Below are 18201 nucleotides of genomic sequence, written 5' to 3'. Positions count from 1 at the left end.
TGGAAATCCTGAGCAATGTCTCATAAAAGTATTGGCAGAAGAGTGTCTCCATTCCTGTGCTCCAGGGCTCAATTATCTCCTGCCTCTGGATCTACATTGACAAAGTGGTGCCTTCTCTCATTACCGGAACCCCTAGACACACAAGTAGGTCTAGTATGTCCCCTGGCAACATTGCCAGCCAGTATCATTCCCTCCCTTGCTATGTAACACAAGATGAGCCTTAAGTTAATTTAAACCCTCCTTCTGCTAGTCAGTCTTACCCCAGAGATCATGAGTGCCACCAGGGACCCTTAAACAACAGAGATACGTAAGCTCCTTTCTCTTCCCACATGGATTCATACAGTCAACAATTTATAAGGTGCTCAAGGGACATTCTGATTTTCACAATGGGCAAGGCACTGAGCATTCTTTCGTGCAATCCAGTGCTGGGCTCAGTGGGCAAGCAAGTGTTTTTGGAGAGACAAAAGAATAAAGAACATGGTCTGAAAAGCAAGACACATATGGTAGAACACATTTAAGATGAAGAGCTACTGGAGCAGATGGATGGAGATTGGAAAGTTTTTGGTAAATCCCATCGGATTAAGTCAGAAAACTGGATTTGTTCAGAAGTGCATTTGAACATTCACAAGTTGCCTTCTGAAGCTCATCTTTTGACAGCCCTTTTTGAAAGGGGCTGTGCTCGTTACTTAAGAAATACGGCACTTGTTAAACAAATGAACAGCACTTCAGAAGGACATGTCTGTGAAATCACCTTTAAAGCTGGATTCTGTATATTGATTGGTAACTGCTATATTAAACTCCATGTATCTCATTCTTTATTAAACACTGATGAAAGGTCACCACTGATCTCTGAAGTGAATTATATTTATTAGGATTTTATTCTACTCTGCTGTGCATACAGAAAGAGAATGCAATACAAGATAAGGAAACACCTTACTGCTCACCCCACCACACCCCCAATCCCTATAAAGGATTGCTAAGAATCTAAGAAAAAATGTTACTCAGATACTTGCAAGTGGTATTTTTTCCTTCGGAGACCATTATATCCGCATGACATCAAACATGTAACCAGGACAAGTGATGCTATACACAAAGTCAAATGCAGTGACTCGACTTTCACAGATCTACAAAATACCTCAATGGGCTATAGCGGAATACTATAGCTTTACCAGCAGCAGGTACTAACCTGCACGGTCCAAGAAATGTTAACTTTGGTAAAGTTCATTTTTGGTCAAATAGTAGATGTAATCTGCTGACTCTGGGAGAAGAAGCACATAACTATTTCCATCAGGAACTTTCTACATTTCCTGGCCACAAGAGGAGTTTAGCTGCCCAACTCTCGCCGCCTGTGTCATGTCTGCCTATATGATTTCACCAGAACGGGCCTTTTAGCAGGCAAAATTAACAGGGTTTGTTGGCAGTTCTCACCGACAGAAAAGTTCTGAAAGAAATCTCCAACAATTCTTCCAGCTGGGTTCCCCCAATACCCTGTAGCCTAAGAAGTTACTACATTTTCTGCGAACAAAAATAGGCTGTGTGAATTATGTTTCAGAAAACATTTGCAAGTGGTTTTTATTTACAGTGCCAGAGGTTTCTGAATTTCTGACATCCTACATATTTGAATGTTACAGTGATACATTTAAGAGCATGGAAAGGCTAGCTTGCAGTGCTAATTGCCATACAAAGTCCACACTTAGTTCAGTTTTATTCAGAGCAGAGGAAAAAGTAAGGACATCAGATTACACTGGTAAAAACTCAACCATAGAATTTTAAATCTATATTCAAACATTACACATGCAGAGAACACCACTCTACTAGTATAACTTCATTTGCTGCTGCATTTGTCTAATATTAACAATTATAAACAGAGCAGTGCAACTTGGTATTTGGAACGATCCTTACAGTGTTAGGTGTCAGGCACAAGACTTCACTTCTCTTCACACCACTGGTTCTCTTTGCGTACCTAGAAATCAAGGAAAAAAACATTTAATATGTCTACAGATGCTTCTGAATATATCTTGATGCTTCTGAAACTGGCTTAAGCTAAATGAAAAGTCACCCAAACTAAATGCAGTTCCTATAACCTCACCAATCTGAGGCTGGGAGAAATGCATCTATGTGAGATTAAGATATGGAAATAAATGAAAATTTCCCACTGCAGATCTCAAAGGAGAGGCTTAAAATAGAGGGAGTTCACAAGCTAGCATCACACAGATCTAATCTTAACATTTGTTTGGAATCCATTTTAACATTACTTCATTAAAGAAGTTACCAACCTCCACTTCATAACACCTGTTACCACTAAGGAAAACCTAAAAGTGTTCAGGCCTCAGATTAAAGCAACACATCTTTGCAGCTTTAAACTGTGGGCTTCCCTGAGAGAGACTACAGAAATCCCAACAAACTGGGATTAAACACGGGTTCAATCTGCATTTCAACAAAATGAGGCTCGGTCAAACCAGAAAGTTTTCAATCCAACTCTGTGCATAAAGGAGAGAAGAATGAGAAGAGCACATAGGCATGGCAAGCAAGTTGCGTTCATGCCCAACGTCGAACCAATGCTTAATCTCAAGTTTGTTGTGCCATCTGAATGCAACCTCCCCCTATAAAGGAAGGCACCGCAGTTTATGAGCAAAAATTGACGTACAGATGCTAAAATAGCAGTGGGTGCATCAGCTTGCAGATTTCTCTCAAGTATTTGATATATTTGCCATTTTGCTCGTACAAAACTAAGGCATTTACAATTTCTGAATTCCATAAATATGTCAAATAGTGCAGTTTAATATGCTGTCATATATGATGCATTTTATGTTGTTAAAGCAGTAAAATTCATTTAGCTTTGATAGGACAGTAAGTATTGCAGATATTTCCATTTGTGGGTAATTATGGACTGGAAGGTGCAGCCAGCCACCTGGTGCCTGCTATGCTCATTCAAGCACTACCTGCAGCAGTTACAAGCTCAAGCTCCTGCTCTGGTGAGTGCACCTCCTCCCACATTTCCCATCATTTCCCTTCCTGCAACATCCCTGAAGCAAACCTCCCATACTTTTATTTAAGGGGTTTGAATGCTCTCTGCATGTAATCCTGACTACTTACTTGACAGTAAGCCCCGTTGAACAAAATGGGACTTTTACATGAACACACACACAGGATTGCACTGCAAATGACCCGGCTTACAGCCCCTATATCAAATAAGGACGTGGCTTAATGACAGACTTCTGCATCTAGAAGATCCCAGGCCCAATACCCAGCATCTCCAGTTAAAGGGACTAGGTAAACAGGTGATGTGAAAGACCTCTGCCTGAGAACCTGGAGAGCAGCTGCCGGTCTGAGCAGACAATATTGACTTTGATGGACCAAGGGTCTGATTTAGTATAAGGCAGCTTCATGCGTGTTAATGTGTTCAATACTAATCTTAGCAGACCAATGGCCTGACTCGGTATACATGTGTGGCTGGGTCGTAGAAACCCTCCCAATTTTTTGGAGCAGCAGCAACCACAATCAATGATTTACAAGGATGGGCACTGGAGATGTTGCAGGGCAGAGCCCAGATGGTGCAGCCCACTTAGCTACCATCAAGGACCATTCCAGCCGAGGTAACTGTTTTGAGTTGTGCATCCCTGTACTAAATTCCCAATAGGGAAACTGTAACCTATGCTGGGACTGCCATGCAGTTATATAGAATTTTGCCAAGGAAGTGGGTTGAATCAAGTGTTCTGTCAGCTCAAGTTGCTGATGGACCCAGATCTCTCGTGCACCCCCCCTCCCCCAGCAGTTCTTTCTGATACCAGGAAAGTTTATTCCCAGGGTCGCAGGATTGACGCTAAGAGTCACACAGGACAGGAAGCTACAGTGGGAATAGGGAAGGAAATTGGAAGAGACACAAGAGGGGGGGAGGACAAAAATCACCCTTTCTGCCTCTCCCATCACATAGTTCCACTGACTGCAGACGTCACCCTCTTCTCCCTTCCCTTCACAGCCCCCCCCCCCCAACCAGTGTGTCTATTAGTCCTTGCTGGCCCTACCACCTTAGAACTAAACTTTTTCTAGGTCAGAAAGAACTGCTGGGGAGAGATCCTTGCATCTGTGGTTCGCTGGATTTAGCCTATCATATCTGTTCCCACAAAAAGCAGTTTTTCATTGTCTATGGCATTTAGAGCAGTCATTCCACAACGGGATAAGGGCAGCTCTTCAAGTAACATCATTTATGCTTAGTACTATTTCTGTTAACTCGTTATCCAATTTTGACTAACGCTTCCTTGTTCACACACAGTGCACCTTGACCAACCCAGAAAGCAGAGTGCAACCCCAGTACCCTGCCTTCATCACTGCTGAGCAGCAAGTTCTGTCCCCTATTTCACTCAAATACATCTTATCAACAGGGGAAAGATCTCTGCTTCTCAATCTTCTTACTGCTTGCAGGTCTCGAAACATACTATGAGTCCATGGGATCCTGGCCCAGAGGCACTATGATATTTATCCAAAGAACATTTTTATTTAAGCCAAAGTGTTCCTTCAGTTATTTCCAGCAGATGAGAAAAACACCATGAGTAGTAGATGTCCTATCATGAACACAGTCAACAGTCAAAACTGTAGCATACCTGAGCTTCTTCCTCTTCAGTAAAGTCATTCTTGATATTGAAAGTCTTGCGGATTTCTTCTGGTGTTTTCCCCTTAATCATATTTGCAACAGTTTTGCATGTCACATCAAGTAAACCTTTGATGTCTAAGTAGTTGGCAGCCTGAAATGGAAAGTGGCCACATTTAGTCTTCATTTCTTTCCTACTCCTTAAAACAGATATTTACAGGGATCATCTTTTCTTAGGCATACCTGCTCAGCATTATAGATCTTTATGTCTTTCTCTGTGTCCCCCATCTGTGGGCTACAGAAGGGTGGAGATATCAGCCTATACCAGCCTATACCAGTTAGTTTGAGGTGTCATGTAAAAGGCCTGGGTAGCAAGAGATAACTTTAACTGCAGTTATGAACTGTACATTTTTATATAATCTAACATTGTTGTACATTTTTATATCATATAACATTAATGCTATTCTATCTTTTAAACTTAGTTTGATTTTTAGACTGCTGTGTTTAATTGTGGTCTTAAGGGCTGTTTTATTAGTGACTCTTTGTGTTACTGAACAGGATATTTTATCTGTTTTTATTTTGCGTTGATTGTCTATGGAAGTGCCTGAAGAGCCTTTTAGGAGACTTGCAGGATAGGTTTTTTGGGTTTTTTGTCTTGCACGGTTATTGTGTTAACACCCTAAAAGCCAGTAAGAAAAGCACACCCTACTTCATTTAAGACTACCTGTTTGCACAAAGCTACAATTAAATATCTTATTTCATTTACAGCAGGGGTGTTAAACTCATTTGTTACAAGGGCCAGATATGACATAAATGCCACTTGGTCGGGTCGGGCCATGTCTCGCCAGCCCAGATTGGGACAGGGGGGTGGCTTACATCAGCTGGTTCATGGGCCAGATAAGAGCTCTCAAGGAGCCAGACCTCAGATCTGTCCCCCGGGCCATATGTTCGACAACCCTGATTTAGAGTGCTTGTATGGACTAAGCAAGTTTTCAGAACAAGCAGCCATTATCAATTCTGGAATTCTTATTCTACAATATGAGCAGCCTGAATGCTTATGCTCTGGTGGTTACCAACTGGTTTTCTTGGGGGACCTTTTGGAATGTAGTAAGGAAGACAACCAATATTGCCATCAAGCCTCCATATTTGTTGGGCCTTCCTTCATCTTAGCTGCATGACCACTCACTGCTATGTGCAGTCCATTTACAGAACCAAGCATAAGAACAAGCACAGAAGGTGCATGACTCAACATTAGACAACAGGTACTTCCTTCTTGTGTTCTAGCTTTCATTACATAATCAAGATCACCTTCAACACCCTTCTTCCTCCCTTCCAAAGAGTTCCCTTTCTCACATTTGGATCAGTTCCCATGACACAGGAACGCCTTTCACCACACCTTCCACCACCCAGGAAGTTCCCCAATAAGCCAGGTGTAAAACCTAAGCCCCCTGTTACTTCAGAGAGGTGGCAGGAAGGTGGTGTCTTTCTTATACTTTGTCATTTTGCACTAATCTGGAAGGTGGGTCTCCTTCTCAGAGACACGTGTCTAGTATATACATCTTCCAAATCATACACAGAAGCAAAGACCCTATCCATTAGTTATATACTTGCCACACAAGCCGCTCTATTTGTGCTCTCTCCTTTCATTTATGGATTCAAAAGGCCACATTTAATCAAAGTCTAACAGTTACAAAAATCTAGGCTATAGTCATATTAAAAGTAATGTTAATAAGCTGATTATTTAACAGGCTTTTAATTTTTAAATTTTATTTAACAGGCTTTTCTGGACCTCTGCAGTAACAAAGCTAGTTCTTGAAGCACTAGGTCATCTTTTATTATTATGGGCGTTGAACCAAACATGTAGTTTCAAAAATTACCTTTACATACCCATTTCAATTGTATAAAACTGATACCTTTTAAATACTAAACAAAATAATATCTTTAAAATGAATACAACTGCTAAGGAAAGTACCGTATTTTTCGCTCCATAAGACGCACTTTTTTTCCTCCTCAAAAGTGAGGGGAAATGTCTGTGCGTCTTATGGAGTGAACGCCGGCTGGGCGTGTGCGCGTCGGGACGGCCAGCTGGGAGGCGGGCAGGGCCGAACAGAGCCGGCTTTAGATCAAATCAAGCCTGAACTGATCCTAGAAGCTAAAATGACTAAACTGAGGCTATCGTATTTTGGTCACATAATGAGACGACAAGAGTCCCTGGAAAAGACAGTCATGCTAGGAAAACTTGAGGGCAGCAGGAAAAGAGGAAGACCCAACAAGAGATGGACTGACTCAATAAAGGAAGCCACAGCCCTCAATTTGCAAGATCTGAGCAAGGCTGTCAAAGATAGGACATTTTGGAGGACTTTCATTCATGGGGTCGCCATGAGTCGGAAGCGATTCGACGGCACTTAACACACACACACACACACACACAAACTTAGGGTTACTAACTGCCTGGAGAAAAAGATGTTCTGTTCCTTTAATACAGGTGTAACGGGATGATATTTAATAGGTAATTTCATCTCCATTCAATTAAATGCTTCAGCTATCCATTAAGCCTCTATTAAAGGGACAGGACATTTTTTCTCCAGCTCTGGTGGAAACCCTAACTATAGTATCTGTATACCTGGCATCCAAACGAGATATAAGAAGCCAACCTACCAGGATAAGTTCAAAAAGAGTTCCTTGATCTACTTTAAGAAATTCTTGGTCCCAAACAGGGATGTCATCTGTTCGTTTCTCTTTGTTCTCATCATCCTCAGGAGGAGGTGGGTCATCTTTATGGTGGGTGCACCACTGGATCACCTTAAATTAGAATGAAGTAAAACTTCTTAGCCTCATATTAAAATATATTGTCCTTACAACTAAAAGACTGTCCAGTTCTCATCAGTGCAACACCTCCTGCATCCAAAGGCCTGTTTCCACAGAAGTGCACAATTGTTGATCATTTCTCAATCTTGCATGAAACAGTTTAGAATTATGAGCAGCTGGCATAATACACTACTAACGCCTTAGAAGGAAACTGTCAATGACAGCAACATAATCTCAAAGCACACAGTCTAGAGATGCTGTGAACGACATTTCATATATTCTTGTTATCTGAATTCCAATCTTGTGGTGCATTTAAGTATGCAGTACTTTTAGCTGACGGACACTAGTGTAAAGGATCATGCATGAATGGGAGCAAACATGAATGGAATAATAACTGATGGGAATGTTACCTTACATAAATTATATCCTAAAATAGTTACATATGCCTATGAAGAAGAGTTGGTTTTTATATGCTGACTTTCTCTACAACTTAAGGGAGACTCAAATTGTCTTACAATCCCCTTCCCCTCCCCATAACCGACACCCTGTGAGGTAGGTGGGGCTGAGAGAGCTCTTAATAGAGCTGTGACTACCCCCAAGGTCACCCAGCTGGCTTCATGTGTAGGAGAGGGAAAACCAACCCAGTTCAGCAGATTAGCCTCCACCGCTCATGTGGAGGAGTGGGGAATCAAACCCGATTCTCCAGATCAGAGTCCACCGCTCTTAACCACTACACCATGCTGGCTACTGTTAATGGAGCGAGTATAGAAGAAATGTAAGCTGTGCAGGGATTTAAACATTTTGATGAAACAATGGATTGACCTTCATAACTCGGGCTTAGTCTATAGCTGATCTCTGCATCTGAACAAGCAAAGAAATTGTGTGACCATCTGCTCTGATGAACTCTTCCTGCCTGGAGTCTTGCACTAGATGCTCTCCTACTAGGAATGCCTGTACCACTTCTCTTTAAATGTCCCTGCATAGTCAAAAGGTGATCCTAAGCTACATTGTAGTGATTTTTATTCCACCATCATAGCATGATATCATATCCCTATGTAATATAGAAGTATGCTTTGAGGGGAAGGAAAGCCATGCTGTTGCTCACATCATAAATAGAACAGGGATTGTAACTAGCACAAGCAGTCAAGTGCAGTGCCGGTACAGAGAGAGAATACAGAGGCATGGTTTTACAGCTCACAGCAGACAAGCACTGGGCTCCAGTACTGACACTACACAGGGTGAGAATTTACAAAGACAGAGGACAAAGTCTCTCCAAATGCTCAATGGGATAAGATTGGGGGGGGGGGGGGTTACCGCACTTGTATTCCCACTGATGTATTAAGAGTTTGAATACGTTATAAAAAATACTGTTCGCACTTTCTATGTATTCCCAGCGATGTATTAAGAGTTTGAAAACGTTATAGAAAATACTGTTCGCACTTTGCTTGGCCCCTTTAGCTGTGAAGACGTCTTCCAACCATTTATAAGCCGTGGTATCCAAAAACCCTTTTAAAGCGATGTTTTTTACAACATTTTCAAACTCTTAATACATCGCTGGGAATACAAAGTGCGGTAACCTTCTTAGAGTGGCAACTACTTCACTCACTTTTAACAATGCCATAAACAGGTTTATTTGACACATACACAAGCACATTTCATATAGAAATAGCAAGAACAGACTGTATTTGGTTAATATTGGGTTATCATAAATGTACAACTGCATTTTCCCAGCACTAGTTAAATTTCTTGACAGTGTCAGAAAGGGAGGGTCTGGACTTCATACAACCAGATAAACTATTTAAAAGCATATTATTTCATGCATCACTAAAACAGAACTTCTGTTCAACATCCTACCTTTTTTAATATAGCTGCATTAACATTTGGAAGTGGAACAGGATCGTCATCCCCTTCATCATCCATTCCTAAATCTAAGAATAGAAAAGCCAAGCAATTAGGCAGCCAGAAAACCTATATTTAATGGCCAATTTCAAATAAAACATGTGATCAACTTGTTGAAATTTACAATCATATTATGGAAAATTAGGTACTAGTTTAAAATATAGCATTGATTCAGAAATGGGCACTTGCATAATTCTCAAAGACATTCCTCGTCTCCTGATTGAAAAGAGAGGCTTCTATAAAGATTTTGCTGAGACATTGAGAAACAAGGGAATAAAATACAGCTGGCTGTTACCACAAGGACTTACCTTTACCTACAAACAAGTTAAGCATGCCGTCAATTCGTTGGAAGATATTAAAAATTTTTTGACAAGAAATAATGAGCTGTTAGACCATACTACAGGAATACAAGAAGAAGAATCAACAGCCCAAGGAGCAATGGGTAAAGACTGTCACAGACAGGAGACCACTTCAAGAAAGCATGCAGATGGCTACAGGAACTCCAGACAGAAGAAAAAGATTAAAAAGAAGGGTTAAGAAACCCGGAAGAATACCAATTTGACTCTTAATATGGGAAATGGGGGGGAGTTAGAGGAAAAATGATATCAACTTAATGTTTTACTTAGGGGTATATAAAGTTTTTTAAGATCTATTCCATTTTTTATGACAGAGATGAGTGACTGGAGAAAATTATGTTAATGAGTTTTGTTGTGTCTCTGTTTTTATTTTTTAAATGATTTTCTTTTTTTCCCCTTTATTATTAATACTATATTATTATTGCTTATCGAAATGTATTAACATAAGGGGTAAATATAACATTAAAATAATTACTTATAAGGATTAGAAAATATTAATACAAAGGAGACACCCGATATTTGTTTAGAGTGAGGAAGTCGGTGGGGAAGTCAATTATAATTAATTATACTGAAGACATACACCTAATAATTCTTTAATTTTTTATCAATTCAAAGATTGGTATATAGGATGTATTGTCAAATGAGATGTATACTAATTATTGAAAAATTGAGAGAGAGAGAGAGAGAGAGAGAGAAATGGGCACTTGCTCATTCAATCCTATATTTGTAGCAAAAGTACAGTGCAAAAGCTTACACTAATCATTTTTAGTCATAGCGAAATAATTAAGTACTATTTATCCAAGCATGCCTACCGTTTCCAATGCAAAGCAAGTGTATATGAAATAAAGATTCACATTACTAAATACTAGTGCACAGATTCCATTTATCTGCTAAAAACTGAATGAGTTAGAAGGAATAGGAATCTGACCTAGCACCTATTCTGAGGTCACATATATTCCCAAGCAAAAATTTTAGTCTGCCTAGCAACATACAGAAATACTAAACTGCTTGACTATTATTAAAGATCTACAGACATATGATTTGGCTGGTAAACTGCCAACACCCTGTTCATTCACACATGTACTCAGAAAAACATTTTTAAACTGGAGTTATTCCGATACAACTATGTCCACTCCACCTTCTATCTCCCAGAGCATAAGGTGGGGGGGGGGGGAGAGGGAAACGCCACCACTGCATCTCCTTTCCCACCCCAACCAATCCAATCAGTCCTCAGTCATTGCAGCTATCTTAGCAAAGAAGCCGGTTGCATCCAGCAGGTTGGACCAGCACTGCATTCCTGTGACGACAAGAACTTCTGCCCACAGAACATGACCTTTGCAGCTCCCCACTCCCAAGACAACCTGAAATGCCCCAAATTCCCTCCTGCATGCTCCATGGGCAGAAGTCCTTTTCCCCCATGGAAACATTACAGTAGATTCAACCCAGCTGTATGCTCTGGCAATAGCCACCTTGAGAGAAACTGCTGACAGAGCAAACAGTTATCTCTGTGAACATTTGGGTGCCGAGGACTGACTAAGGGCCACAGAGGAAGCTTCTATTTCTTTTCACATCCAGTGAGCGCATGAAACTGATGATCACAGTTCTATGCACATTTATATGGAAGAAAAACTCACTGGATTCAATGGCTGACACACGCACTGGATGTGACATCACTTCAGACCACAAGGACAACATAATACAAGATGGCTAGGCTCCTGGCTGCCCAAGACTCCATCTGGACCTCAGGAGGCTACATTCTGGTCCACAGCATAAACCCAAATCTTAAATATTTCACCAGATACACATACACTTTCTCCCCTGCAAGCCAAGAGACAAGTACTGAAATGTCCTCCTCCTGCAAGCAGAAACAGAGGCTACTAAAACATTCCCTTACGTACATCAGGGAAACAACAGATAAGGTGCCTAAAGGGACAACTCTGACAGAGCCTCTGTTGGTGTTTACTTAGGTGGAAGACACTGAAGAGCTTGCCTTGTACAGGAATAAGACAGAGGAGAGAAGCCAATGTTACTTGCCCTTCACCCTGCTTAATTCAGTGACCCTATTAAAAACCGACAACTATGGGAACATGATGTGCCCCTTTGCAAACTTAGAGCTGCTGTTCAGCTCATGACGTAATTGTGTATAACAACCATGTAAGGGGTGAACTGAGAAGATGTTGCAAAATAGATAAAATAATGTTTTAAAGTGTGCCAAGTTATTTGTAACTAAATATGTATTAGATGTTACACTAATTCTTTAAGCTCTACTGAGCAAAAGATCTATTAAACCAGACTTCTATGCTCCAACAACTTTTTCTTCAGATTTCAAGTTATAATCTCAATTCACATGTATGTGTATATGACACTCGCACAGAGAAGTGTTCTATTTTTGATGATTAATGACTGCATAAATCCTATTAATTTTACTGGATTAAGAATTTATGAGGCAATGGATCTAGGTAAACTGCTCGTTATTAAAAGACAGTAAGCTGAACCATTACTGGATGGATTTATCTACTTTTTAGCCAACTGTCAGCTGCCCTAGAACAGCAATGGAGAAATAGGATGAGCTGCTTAGAGATAAAAAATGTGGGCCTGGACCCAAGGAGAAGCAGGACAGCAGAATCAGAAGGTCCAAAGTCCATTAATTCTCCAGAAATAAACAGTGAATTTCCCCTTAATTCTAACAATAACGCACTAAACGTGTCTCAAATAAAACCTGAGCAGAAGTTGCATGATACCCATGAGGTCTTACCAGCAGCTGGAATCGGCCATCTACTTTTCTAACCTCACTTCATGGCACTGGAACAAGGACATTTCAACATACTTAACTGGCCTAATGTGCACAATTATAAATATTTTAAACAGAGTATTTACCAAGATTGCTAGTACCAGGTTGTTGACAATAAAGCAACAAATTCAGAGCCTCAAGCGTTCAGAAAGTGAAGCATTAATCAGGCCAAAGATAAGTAATAAGAAGTCCATAAAAATGAGAATCAGGCTTCCAAGTATTATGAGCAGTGTGCATTACATAAAGGCCATCTGGATGGGTTCCACCGCTCTTTTTTAATTTACTGGCACAGTCCAAATGAAGCTTTCATCCTGATAAATTTAATTGCTTTCAGGGGTTCACAATTTTAGCTATCTGCTCAAATGCTCATGCATACCAGTACTTTATAAAAGCTTAACCACAAATGAAGCAGGCATAGTAAACACCCATCATTATAGACCCTAAAGCGACCCCACCCCTTGCACTGTTGAAGAGTCTGCCTTGTTCTGTTTGAACTATGGGGTAGACAATTTGCATTCTTTTCCTCTGAAGTATTAAATATATGGCATCCAATTTTAGTGGCTTGTACAATTTATGTTGTTCCATTCCTTCCACCTGCTCTCTGGTCCAATGACCTTAAGCATAACAATCAAAGGAATTCCTTCAAGAGTCACAATGATATCATCCACACTCCTAGCAACAGCTTTGAGAAACAGATAAGTTGCTAATTCAAAGCTCCACTGGAAAAATAAAGCAGGTCTAAACTGCATTACCAAATTTGCTCGTATCATTCTGATAGCAGAAGGCAAGTAATTACATTATAACAGCCATGAAATACACTTGTGCTTGAACACAAGTACAGTATTGTTGACTGCTTTTTTTTTTTGCTATATTAGTATCCTAATACAAAATGGATAATCAGTAAGAGATAATGTAATGAGCCAACTGGCATGTGAACATTTAACCCATTCTACACACTTATCACTTTAACTGAACACTATACACAAAAATGAATGAAACTGAAGGACTGCTATAGCTATCATACTACTGTTCTTCATGTTATTAGTCCATAACAGTTTTCACAATATCAGAGTATCTAATAATCCAAGGAGAGCTTTCAATTTTTGCAATTAACTGCTCACACAATTTTACCATACCATCATAAGGGGGGCAGAAAATGACAACACAGTAGATTACATTTCACAGCTATCCAATTACAAGGGAGTCACACAGTGATCGTAATACTTTGCTGGATGGATTACCCATCAACCCAAGTTTTCTATTTCCCTGAGCTGTGTCATATTATCCCAGAAATAAACATATGCCATATTATGCATAAGTCTCCTTTAGTTGGCTGTCTGCAAGTTACCATACCATGCTACTCTTACCTTCCAACATAGTCTTGATTGTTACAGACTGCTTTGCAATTTCAACATCAACCTCAAATATTTCTCCATCAGAACTCTGCAGTTTAATTGAAGGCATCTAGAACAGAAAGTTAATTTTCTTAGCTATTTTTGTTGACATAATGTGTTAGACTTATTACAGATGCATTTTTCCAAATGTTACAGGTGGGGATGGGGACAACATCACCTAAATGAACTCATGTCTTTGAATACTGGACCCCATAGATTACAAATTGATCTTCCCTAGCTTTACATGAGTAGCATTGTTTATCATCAGTTGCCAGTCATGTGCAAGTTCAAACTAGACAATGTTTTTCAAGTATTGCAAGTAGGTTGTTTCAGAATCTTGTTTCGATTGCATATGCTGCATTGCAAATAAGCTGTGTGCTTTACTTGAACTTGAATTAAGCATGTGCTTTACTTGAACTTGATTGGTTTGTGTACCAATCTCAATGGTCCATTACTTACCTGCAGTATTATTTTCTTTCAGATAAAGACATACGCATCACAGAATTAGAGAACCAATGCCTGAGACTCTGCAAAGCCTCATTCCTTGGTCAATGCTCTGACTCCAGACTTCTAGACTAGATACCAGGCAAGCTTCCAACCTATGATAGTGCAATTTCGTGTATTTAATGTATCTTTTTTTAGCACCAGGGAGAAATACTAGCCTTCATAACTGGTGTATTACAAAAGCAAAATGGTAAGTTGTATTAAAGTTCAAAGCAATTTAACCTTATTGACTGACACTCAAGCCAATTTATGAAATAGTTAAATACAAGAACTCTACGTCATTATTCTTAATACGCAGACTCAGTGACACTGCACCAAGATTTTGTAAACAGTTAACTGGAAGCAAGATCTAAACATATGCTGAACATACCTAAAGTATAGTGAAATCTATGCCTATTAGCTATTAAAAGTATGAACAATGAATGGATGCTGTTACCAATACAGCAGCTTCACTAAGTCATCATTGTAATTAATGTTCGTCAGGTGAATATCCCAATCAATTGCCTGAGGATGTTTTATCGATTTGTTACAGAAATGTGGGGGAGATAAAACCACAGATACGTATAATAATCCAAAAATCAAAAATTCAGCTGATTGGCTGTGCTTCTCTTCTCATGTGGTAAAAGGGACATCATCAATCTGGTCTGGAATTTTTTCCCCTACTGGGTCACAAAAATTAACATAGGATACTGTTTAAGCTCATTCGCTAAACAAAGGTAAAAAGAGGGCAGCCCCTTCTTCCCTCACACAATGCAAGAACATTACTTACTTACTGGTTTCCAGTAAGTCACTACTGATGAAACGGAATACAGGAATGATTGACAAGCCATATGTATGTCTTGTATCATTAAATCAGAACCAGCACAGCATGGCTCAATATTTGTCCTACAAATCAAGACTACAAGCCATGCTTTGTTCTCAGTTTGCAATCCAGATTCGTAGGCCAAGCACAAACACCAGTATGCCATACCCAGTGCAGTGGAAAAGCATGAATTACCAAAAACTAGCTAGCATTCAATGAATGGGGGAAGTGGGAGAGATTCCTTCTCACAGTGCCCAAACACAGTCTGGCATTCCATCTGAATCAAGCTGAAAATTTCCTTTGAGGGTGGCTAGCCAGCACTCCACATATGTAACCTGCTCCTTCCACCTGTTAGTTTGCAGATGTTCTTACTGCACCTTGCCAGTTTTGCTCATCTTGACAACAACCAATCTGGTCACTGTATCATGTACAAGCTGAGGACAGTACAAACTCAGTTTAAAATGGAGCACAACTTTAACAATTTGCAGCTTGCTCCACAACCACATTAAGGTATTTTCTGTAGGAGTATGTTAGTGAAAGTCCCAAGATTCCACTGCACATCATAGTAACTTATGCTTTTTTAAAAAGAAGTTATAGTACACACAAAAATCATACTGAGAAATTTTATACTGAAATACTCAGGCTCACAGAACTGAACATTCTCTAAAATTAAGCAGACAATAACTTCTAAAACTTGAACCACAGGGATACAGTCTGAGGCGACGCCAATATGGTTCATTTCAGGATCTAGTATCCCCTGTTATAACCGCATTGGCAAAATCATGTCAGAAAGACACAGCCTCCCTTCCCGGCTGCTTTTGAAAGACATTTAAAGAGACCTCCAATTTTTTTAGCTCTTAGCTTAAACAATAAGATTATTATTCTAGTCAAAATAAAACAAATTAACTGCACCATAAGCTTTGTTACACCACAATAAATGTGTCTGTCCTTAAAGTACCAAAGACTCTTACTCTGTCTGCCATAAGCTAACATAACTCTCTATTCAGTCAGCTTTGGTTTGGAAAATTAATGTGTTCTTTGCACCAAGCAGCTGACTAACTGCTTTAGCCTGCTATATTTCTGCATATAACACTAACTAAAAATGCACAAGTAGTTGGTTACATTGTAGAGCAATGCGTCAGTATCAGATCACAGCACAAAACATTCCTCATTGCCCTAAAACAGTCGGGGGGGGGGGGGAGTCTGCTATTCAGCTAAGCCTGTCTTAGTATAGTCTTTGTTGCTAAAGGCCCATTTTTAACATTGAAGCTCTCTACCGCAATAACAAACAACCATGTTTTAAGTCGGCCATATAACAAACCCACCCACTCTGATCCTGACCGAACTTCAGTTCCAGTGACAAAACATAACGATAACCAAGATCCATACAGTGCATATAAAAAACGCGGTCAGCAAACGGGCATTGCTGCCCTCGTTGCTACGTCTTTTTGCAATGTACAAGACGCTGGACGTCCCGAAGTCTGCATCCTTTTGCGCCTTCCAAGAACTCGTCCTACTCTGCCAATAGTGTTTCACGAGCGAGCCCATCTTCTCTTTAGCCGTCTGCTTTACGACTCTCTCGCCTGGATGGGGTGGGGGTGGGGAGCTATTTTCGTGGCTCAGCAGCTCAGGAAGTTGCAGTGGCTGGACAGGGAAGAGGCGTACACAAACCGAGCCGTTCTCAGTGTCCACCATCACCCCCCACTAGGAAAGAGGCGGCGGCGCGGCATCCACAGCCTTCGAGAAGGAAGAGGCCTCTCCCTCAGCAGCCACCTGCAAGGAGCCGCCGCCGCCGCTCCCCCCCGCCCCCCTTGCCCAGTCCCTCCGCGGCGGCCTCCACGTTCCGACTTCTCCCGCAGCTCCCCCCGTTTCAATCCCCACGTCCAGAGGGCGAGCAGGCCTCGAGCAGGCCCCGATCACAACTCACCGTGAGGCAGCAACGCGCTGGCGGCTCTCAGCCCCTCCTTCCTCGACGCGCACTGACGACGACGAGGAGCAAACCTCGGGCCAGGCGGCGGCCGCCTCCTCTTATAGAGTCGGGGGGCGGAGCCGAATCGGCGCGAAGGCCCCCGAGGGCCCCTCTGTCTTTTTTCGCCTCACAAACACCGAGTGTCTTCGTCGCGCCTGAACAAAAACGGGGAGGGAGCAGACAAAAGAGAAGAGCGGGGGGAGTAGAGAAAAGAGGACCTTTACGGGGTGCTTGTCTAGTCTACTAGCTGAGAGAGGAAAAGATGGGCGCACGTTAGGATTTTGCATTTGGGGAAAACGGGGTTGGTTGGCCTATGTCGCCAACGATCTCGAGGGTCTTTGAGGCAGTCACTTAGACTCCTTGCATCGAAACAGTCTCATGGCAACGGCCACCTCACAACGGCGGCGACTGTGTTGTACGTAACAAGCATAAGGACACGCACGGTACTTCATCCCTGCGGTTAATGCTGTTGTCTCGCCCCTCTAGGATTTTCCTGCATGCTGATCGTTCATTATGCATTTGTCGCTCCCTCCCTGTCCTATGCATTTCCACTTAGTCATTCTTATCCCCTGCAATGCGCTCAGTATATTGTCGGAAATCTTGTCCTGGGCTCTCTAGCCGTTAACGATAATGCAATTTACAACAAAGACCAACAGATAAGATACTTACAGACGACGGGATGGCTGTCCGAGATTGAGGCACGAATTGTGCAGCTCTTAAGGGCGACGTAAATTAATAGCACGCGCACAACAGCGGTATATTTACCTGGAAAGCTTGCTGCATTCAATGAGACTCGCAGGTAAGCCTGGAATATGACAGTTCTATCCACGTACAAGGGCAATCGTTTGGCCTTTCTGACCAGTTTAAATTAATGTGGACCAAAAAGCGGCAACAGTTCCAAATAATTCAATCGTCTGTTGCAGTGAAAATGAACAGAAGCCTTGTGGCACCGTAGATACTGACGTCATTTTATTCCAGCATGAATGTTCATCATTTTCGTAAACCCACTGCTTCAGATGCAATTAGTGGGTCATCACTATGCAGAAAGCAGGCGTTATGGAAAAAACAGTGAGGTCATGAACTGCAGGAT

General features: G+C 41.2%; 1 protein-coding gene across 1 annotated transcript; it reads right to left on the bottom strand.

The window, feature by feature from the left end:
• Window positions 1–1686: 1686 nt before the first annotated feature.
• SKP1 (S-phase kinase associated protein 1) lies at window positions 1687–17170 on the bottom strand. Its single transcript, XM_056854046.1, has 6 exons — window positions 17070–17170; window positions 13810–13906; window positions 9251–9324; window positions 7247–7390; window positions 4602–4742; window positions 1687–1963 (listed from the first exon to the last, which is right to left on the bottom strand). Exons 2-6 carry the CDS (start codon window positions 13904–13906, stop codon window positions 1928–1930), a joined length of 492 nt encoding a protein of 163 aa, XP_056710024.1. The 5' UTR covers window positions 17070–17170; the 3' UTR covers window positions 1687–1927.
• Window positions 17171–18201: the final 1031 nt, after the last annotated feature.

The sequence above is a fragment of the Euleptes europaea genome, chromosome 1, assembly GCF_029931775.1.
Source record: "Euleptes europaea isolate rEulEur1 chromosome 1, rEulEur1.hap1, whole genome shotgun sequence".
In the NCBI taxonomy this organism is placed as follows: domain Eukaryota; kingdom Metazoa; phylum Chordata; class Lepidosauria; order Squamata; family Sphaerodactylidae; genus Euleptes; species Euleptes europaea.
Note: the sequence above shows the minus strand (reverse complement) of the source record. Positions and strands in the feature narration are given on the sequence as shown.

What these genes read in the sequence shown, in the direction of transcription:
- SKP1 (XM_056854046.1), bottom strand. Translation starts at nt 13,906, where the DNA reads ATGCCTTCAATTAAACTGCAGAGTTCTGATGGAGAAATATTTGAGGTT. An exon ending in AATCAAGACTATGTTGGAAG is followed by an intron (nt 9,325 to 13,809) that starts GTAAGAGTAGCA and finishes TTCTATTCTTAG; the next exon opens with ATTTAGGAATGGATGATGAA. An exon ending in CTGAAGAGGAAGAAGCTCAG is followed by an intron (nt 1,964 to 4,601) that starts GTATGCTACAGT and finishes CTTGATTTCTAG; the next exon opens with GTACGCAAAGAGAACCAGTG.